We start from the raw sequence: 7,341 nt of genomic DNA, 5'->3' as shown, positions 1-7,341 counted from the left end.
AGACTATAGTTTTTTTTTTTTAAAAAAAAAAAGGAATTTATTCATAGTTTTTTTTTTTTTACTATAGTCCGCCCCTCCAACGGTCTGAGGGACATTGAACTGGCCCCCTGTTTTAAAAGTTTGAGGATCTCTGGAAGTAATAAGACAATTTGACTTTCCTGCATCACATCTTTAACTCCTCATTCCTGTTCCCGCTGCTGAGAGCAATATTTGATTTCCTGAATCTGTCTCTCTCTCTCTGTCTCTCTCTCTGTCTCTCTTTCTCTCTGTTTCTATCTGTCATCTATCTATTCACTTTAGAATATTCAGTGATGAGTTCTCAGCTTGGTTTGTGCATTTTACTGATAACCATTTGAAAAACAACCACCACTTAGTGGCGTGTCTGTCAAAGATTGACATAAACTTACTAGTTTTAGCTTTTTTTTTATTTTTGAATAGGATTGTCACTCTTGTCGCCCAGGCTGGAATGCAGTGGCATGCTTATTACGGCCACCGCAGCATCGACCTCCTAGGCCCAGGTGATACTTCTGTCTCAGACTTTCAAGTAGCTGGAACCACGGGTATGCACCACCACACCCAACAACTTTTTTGATTTATTGTAGAGACAAGGTCTCGCCAAGTTTCCCAGACTGGTCCCGAACCCTTGGGCTCAGGTCTTACCTCTGCCTCCCAAAGTGCTGGAATTACAGGCTGAGCCACCGCTCCTGGCAGGTTTAACTTTAAATGTAGTATTCTCAGCCAATATCAGGAGAGTCTATAGATATAGTTTCAGGAATCTATATAAGATACATGTATATATGAAGGAGGCCCCCCAAAATGGAACTTATTTATAAAAAGTTGCATATTTATTTTTACATGTTTAAACTTCAGTCACCTTCAGAGTACTCTCCATTTGATGAAATACACCGATAGAGGTGCTTTTTGCACTGCTCAAAACCATTTTTGAACTTGTCGATTTTGATGCCTTTTAGTTCTTCTGCTGTTTTTTGTTTCACTTCTTCCACATTTGCAAAACGTTACCCTTTGAGGACTTTTTTCATCCAGGGAAACAAACCAAAAAAAGTCACTTGAGAGCAAGATTGGGTGAATAGGGAGGGTGAGGCATGGGAGTCATGCTATTTTTGGTCAAAAACTTCTGAAATCTCAGCACTGTGTGGGCAGGCATGCTTGTAAATCACCCATTATGAATGAAATGGGCAAACACGTTGAAAGAATCTCCCCCCCAAATTTTCTGAAGCCGATGCCACCTCACAACAATGCCAGCTTGTATACTGATGCCAGTGAGTTCCTAGAAAACTTACCTACTGGGGGAAACTTGTACTCCAGGGAGCCCACCCTCCAAAAAATAATTTTTAGGGAGTCCTCGTGTGTGTGTATGTGATCACACACACACACGAGGACTCCCTAAAAATTATATATATCAGGTTTATATATCTCAGGTGTGTGTGTGTGTGTGTGTGTGTGTGTGTGTGTGTGTGTGTGTGTGTGTGTATTTTTTCCACTCTACACTCAACAGAATAACTTCTCAGATTCTTGATATGTCTTTTATGATCTGTCTTCTACATATTTCTCCATCTTGGTCTCCTTAGTCTCCATCTTATACCTTCTGTGAAAGCAACATCAAATCACTTGTGGGCCTTGCTTATACAATGCTATTGTTTTTCTTATTCTGTGCATTTGTATATACTTCTTAGAGTATGGAATTCTCTTGTCTTTTTCTATCCTCCTAATTTCAGCTTTGAATTCCTACCTCACAAGTAGTTCCATTATGACTTCTTCCAGGATGCACTGATCTACTCAGCTGAACTAGTTAAATGGTCCTCCTGTTTTCTAGTACCCTAACCAGATTTCTATCTCTGGATATACCTATTGCTTTATAGTTACCGCTGGAATCTTTACTAGACTGTGACCTCCTTCAGATCTTGTGGCTTTCTCCTTTATATCCTTCAAGTATGGCATGTAGTTGAATGAGAGATAGTGATCTAAAAATCCATGAGTGATTTCTGCCTATGAAGATAAAGACCCTTTTCTGTGGTCAGCCTAAGCAGTTTTTTTTCACAGTTTTTCCTCTGCTCAGCTTTTTTACCACTCCTTGTTAAATGTTTGATATGCGTTTTCATGCTTCATTAAGTTTTTTAAGTTAGAAAAATCAATGTCTAGTTTTATATGAAGAAATTTGAGCTCCAGGAAGATAACCCTTCTATTCCTTTCTGTTTCAGGAAAACTGTCTTCCCCATTGCAGGCTCAGGAACCTAGAAGTTCTGAAAGTACATTAACTCTGATGGAAGATTCTGGGTGTGATTTATCATATGAGCAGAGAACTGAACCTTCTGAATTGTACCATCATTGTGTAGAGAACTACACTCCCATCCCCTTTCTACCATTGCCTTTTATGAAAAGACCTTATACTTCCCTGGAAAATCCTCTGTCTTCTCACATGCAATTTTTGCAGCATCTGCTTCAACTAAAGAACCTGACAGAGTCAGGGAGTCTGAAAACAGACTTAACCCACTTTGAAAAAGACTCGTCCATAGTCTCTGATTCTGTTTTTCAGTTGCTGGATGGCCTGATCGCTTTTTACCGCAACCCCAAACTTCCTTTCTCAAACTTTTGGACAGAAGCTGTTAATACTTTAGCTAGACTGATCAGTGATCATAACTTATCTAATCATATTCTTAAAAAGTGTTCCAAGAAGTTGGAAGAATTTGAGAAAACCCTACTACAGGTTATTTTAGGAAACAATCAAATAAATCGGGTAAGTAATAAATCTCTTCTCTTCATGCACTAAGATGTAGACATTCCCTTTGGATCACGTCATTGTTGTCCCTTCGCCTTGTGGCTCAGAGCTCTTTGTTAGGTGGTCTTTTGCAGCTCTTAGCTGTCGTCCTGGCCTCTGATTTCCACAGAATAGTTCTCTCCATAGATGCCTCTGCTTCACACATTTTTCTTCTCTGCTTGCAATTTCCTTCCCTGGTGTTTTGTTTATTTATTTATTTATTTTATATCAGTATTCTTGTATTTTTCTTTTATGTTTTTCCTTGCCTATATTTACTTGTTATTGCTCAAAAAGCCTTAATACTTTCGTAAAAACAACTAACATGTAAGGTTTGCAAACGTGACTTCTGTGAGGGCTAAATTCCTCATGATGGATTGCCTGTACTGTATTGAATTTGCCCTTTTTCTGGCATTGATGAGCAAATGCCTTGAGGTTTTAGAATATTTTTATCTTCTTTTGGTTTTTCCTTTGCAAGTGGCAAATGCCCTGCAGACGTTCTACGGATGTGGGTTAATTGAATAAATTGGCTGAGGAACACATAATTTAAAGCTTTATTAAGTTTTTTTTTCCTCTTATTTATTTAATCTGCCGTAGAAAGGTTGACTCAGAGATTCTTTTATAACCAGTGACATTGAGATAACCTGAAGTTGTTTTGTTGTTTGGGTCTTGAGTCATGGTAGAGTTTCTTTTTCATGTTACTTTCTGTCTCTTTACTATCTGATCTTTTCGTTTGGGAAATTCCAAATGGCCTTACATTTTAATCCTCTTTAATTGGCTACTAAAAGCATTACAGAGGGGACTAAAAGATTTGTCTAACTTATATACTGTATTTTACTTTTAGGAAAAATGTTTTGAATCTTACTTGTTTGGATGAATCATTGTTAAATGTTTGTTCTCAGTGCCATGATATACATTCAGTGTTTTTGTACTGTGGAAGCTTTATCTGAATTGTACAACTGATAAAATTTGAACTGATAAACTAATTTGTTACACATACATTTTTTTCTTTCCTCCTCTATTAAGGTATGATTTGATTAATATTTCAGAAAACTTTATATTTAAGCTTTTGGCATTTATGAAAGGTATTGGATTTTCTGTCTGGAAAACAGATTGTTTTTTCTGCTGGATATGGTCTATTAGGAATGAAATATCAGATTTGTGTAGTCATGTATCAGATATATAGTCTGTTTCTTAATCATCAAAAATGTCTCAAATACTTAATATTCCATGTATCACTTTTTGTATGGTTTTGCTTTCTTCTTTTAAAACTACTTCAAGCAATCTTTATTTGATTTGAAATCTTGAAAACAGTGGCATTTATATTCCTTATTATGGTTTTTGGAGAATACAAACACTTTGTCAGTCTAGTCTTTCCCATCTTAAGTATTGCTGTTGAAATGACTTACACCAGAGTAGCCATGGGGATTGTATACAAGCAGGACAATGTGTAGAATAAACATGTGGATGGTGTAGATGGTTCTGAAGTGTGTATTTTTCTACGTCATTCATCATCATGCTGATCATTGGTAAACAGTTTGAACAGCAACAGGACAACTGAATGGCCTTCTTGGAGAGGTAATTGTTGCATTCCGAGAAAGGAGATCATAAAATTTTTCCCTGTATTTACAATTAGGGTGATGAATCACAAATGAATTTCAGTAGCACTCTTTCTGGGGATTTTTTTTTTTCTTTCCAGCAAAAGCATCCAAATTTTTACCATTTTAAACCAAATTTTTACCATTTTACCATCATCATTAGCATTGTTATTATTGTCATTATTCAGATATGTTCACAAAGCTTCTTTATCCTTATATGGAAAAATTGACTGTTTCTTTTATCAGTGCTTTCCTGTCTATTTTAGGTTTCCTTGATTGTCAAGAAAGAATATATTCTGACATGATAACTGCTATTAGATTTTTATTGATACTACTTTTGATCGATTAAAACAAAATACCATACTTTAGAGAAAAAAACTTCTTCTGTACATTGGAGGGGTTCAATTAAGTTTTATTGCTTATAAACTTGAGCCCTGTTATTGATTACGTTCAAGTGAACTTATGTTTGAGCAGTGTGATTTTAAAAAAAGATAGAGCATGAATACTTCAATATTTAGGCAGCGGGATTTTATGTATTTATAACTCAGGTATATCCAGGTTTTAAATAAAGCAAATCTTTAACAAGTTTTCAATAGGTTCAGAGGTAAAATTATCTGACCATAGCTTAGTTTTTCTTTAATTATTAATAAGAACTTGGTGTATTTCAAAATATTTAGGTCATTGTGAATACCAGTTTTCAGAGATGTGTATTTGAATAGGTAGGAATTAAAATGAGATACCCTGGGAATTGTTTTGAATAATTTCCTAGTATTGACTTGCTTAAAATTATTAGTAAGAAGAGGGGAAAGTATGTGATTTGTGCTTTCTCGGATTTGGATAAATCCCATTTATTTTTGTACTATTTTAGGAACTTTACATTATACTTAATAAATAATGTATAAATTGTTATCCTAGTCCTATATCTACTTGTTATTTTTTTGATGACCATTAGTTTGAGACATATTTTTAAATATGACCTATTCTTAAAGTATACCTGGTGGCTTACAGGGATCTGCACTAGGCCTGCTGCTGGAAAGTAATCTTAACTTGGGGTTGAACTCTCCTCTACTTATAGGCCCCTGTGTGGTACCATCACTACTAGCCTGTGTATTTGCTTGGGGTTGGGGGCATGTTTACCTTTTGGATCATTAATGCTTTTTGTTTGACTGACATCATGATCTTTCCTATATTTGCAGACTTCAAAATGTGTTTATTTCTATGATTAGAAGCAAAATGAGGTAATCATATCAATGTACTCTCACCAGTTTCTTCACAGACCATCATATGATACTATCATGATACTAACCTGGAACTTTAACATCAGGATGACTATGACTATATTTATATTTCACAAAAATATTTTTGTTGTAAACATTTTATGTGTTTTTAAGATAAGAGAATGATTCTGTTAAGTCAGATATCAAAATCTATAGTTATAATCGAGCTTTTAGGTATTTAGTATATGTTGCTAAATCTTAGACATATGCATATAATAGTTACTTCTACCTGTGCTTTTTTAATTCTTTTAAGCCATAAAACAATTCTTAGATGTATTAATTGTGAAATTGAAAGCAAAAAGTTGACTGCCAAGTAGACATTGCATTAAAATATTTTGTTTGTATGGTAGGCAGAATAATGGTCCCCCAAGGATTTCTACATTCTAATCCTTGGAACTTGTGAATATATTATATTAAATAACAAAGGAGAGATTAAGGTTGCCAGTCAGCTGATCTTGGGTTGGGGAGATTATACTGGACTACTGTAGTGGGCCTAGCGTATGTACTCAAAAGATCCTTATCAATGAAAGAGGGAAGCAAGAGAGTCAGTATTCAAGTCAGAGAAAAATTTGAAGATGCTGTGCTCCCAGTAATGAAGATAGAAAAAGGGGTTATGAGCCAAGCAATGCAGGCTGGAAGAAGTAGGAGAATGGATTCTCCCCTAGGGCCTCCAGAAGGAACACAGGCCTTGCTAATGAGTTGAGTTCTTTATTTAATTTGAATGGTAACCCCATATCACATATACGGTTTTCACATATTTTCTCCCATTTTGCAGATTGCCTTTTCACTCAGTTGTTTCCTCTGCTGTGCAGAAATTTTTTGGTTTGATGCAATTGTATTTATCCTTTGATTTTCTCACCTGTACTTTTGGTGTCATGTCCAAAAAATTATTGCTCAGACCAATGTAAAGAAAAGTTTTTTCCTTATACTTTCCTCCAGTAGTTTCTGGTCTTATGATAAAGTTTTAAATCCATTTTTTGTTGATTTTTGTGTATGGTGTGAGATAAGGGTCAAATTCATTCTTGTGCATGTGCATATCCAGTTTTCCTAACTATAAGGAGAGACCATCCTTTCCTCACTTAGTATTTTGGTACCCTTGTTGAAGCTGAATTGACCATACACATATACATTTATTTCTGGGCCCTCTCTTCTATTCCATTGGTCTATATGTGTTTTATTATGCCAGTTTTGTTTACTGTGGCTTTATGATATATTTTGAAACCAGAAAATATTTTACCTCCAGTCATGTTCTTGCTCAATGTTTTTTGGCTATTTGGAGTATTCTTGTTGGTTTCATATGGATTGCAGTATTTCTATTTCTGTAAAGAATATTACTGGGATTTTGATAAGGATTGCATTGAATCTGTAGATCTTTTTGAGTACTATGGACATTTTGACAGTATTAATTCTTCCAATCGTAAGCATGGGATATGCTTCTACTTATCTGTGTCTTAAATTTCTCTTCATCGATGATTTATAATTTTCAGCATCCATGTCTTTCTCCTCTTTTGTTATGTTTATTTCTAGATATTTTATTAGTTTTGATGTTACTGTGAATGGGACTGTTTTCTTTCTTTCTTTCTTTCTTTCTTTCTTTCTTTCTTTCTTTCTTTCTCTCTCTTTCTTTCTTTCTTTCTCTCTTTCTCTCTTTCTCTCTCTCTCTCTCTCTCTCTCTCTCTCTCTCTCTCTCTCT

At 35.2% G+C, this 7,341-nt stretch overlaps 1 protein-coding gene across 1 annotated transcript in view; it reads left to right on the top strand.

The window, feature by feature from the left end:
* The window catches only part of MEI4 (meiotic double-stranded break formation protein 4), a 102,406-nt gene that overhangs the window by 35,018 nt on the left and 60,047 nt on the right, over window positions 1-7,341 (top strand). Inside the window, exon 2 of the mRNA XM_021706632.1 lies at window positions 2,220-2,755. Within this exon, the coding sequence (XP_021562307.1) occupies window positions 2,220-2,755 (536 nt within the window). The remainder of the gene's footprint in view (window positions 1-2,219; window positions 2,756-7,341) is intronic.

Source organism: Carlito syrichta, unplaced genomic scaffold (assembly GCF_000164805.1).
Source record: "Carlito syrichta isolate Samal-C Ts95f unplaced genomic scaffold, Tarsius_syrichta-2.0.1 Scaffold315830, whole genome shotgun sequence".
NCBI classification, from domain to species: Eukaryota; Metazoa; Chordata; class Mammalia; order Primates; family Tarsiidae; genus Carlito; species Carlito syrichta.
This window is presented reverse-complemented; position numbering and strand designations above follow the sequence as displayed.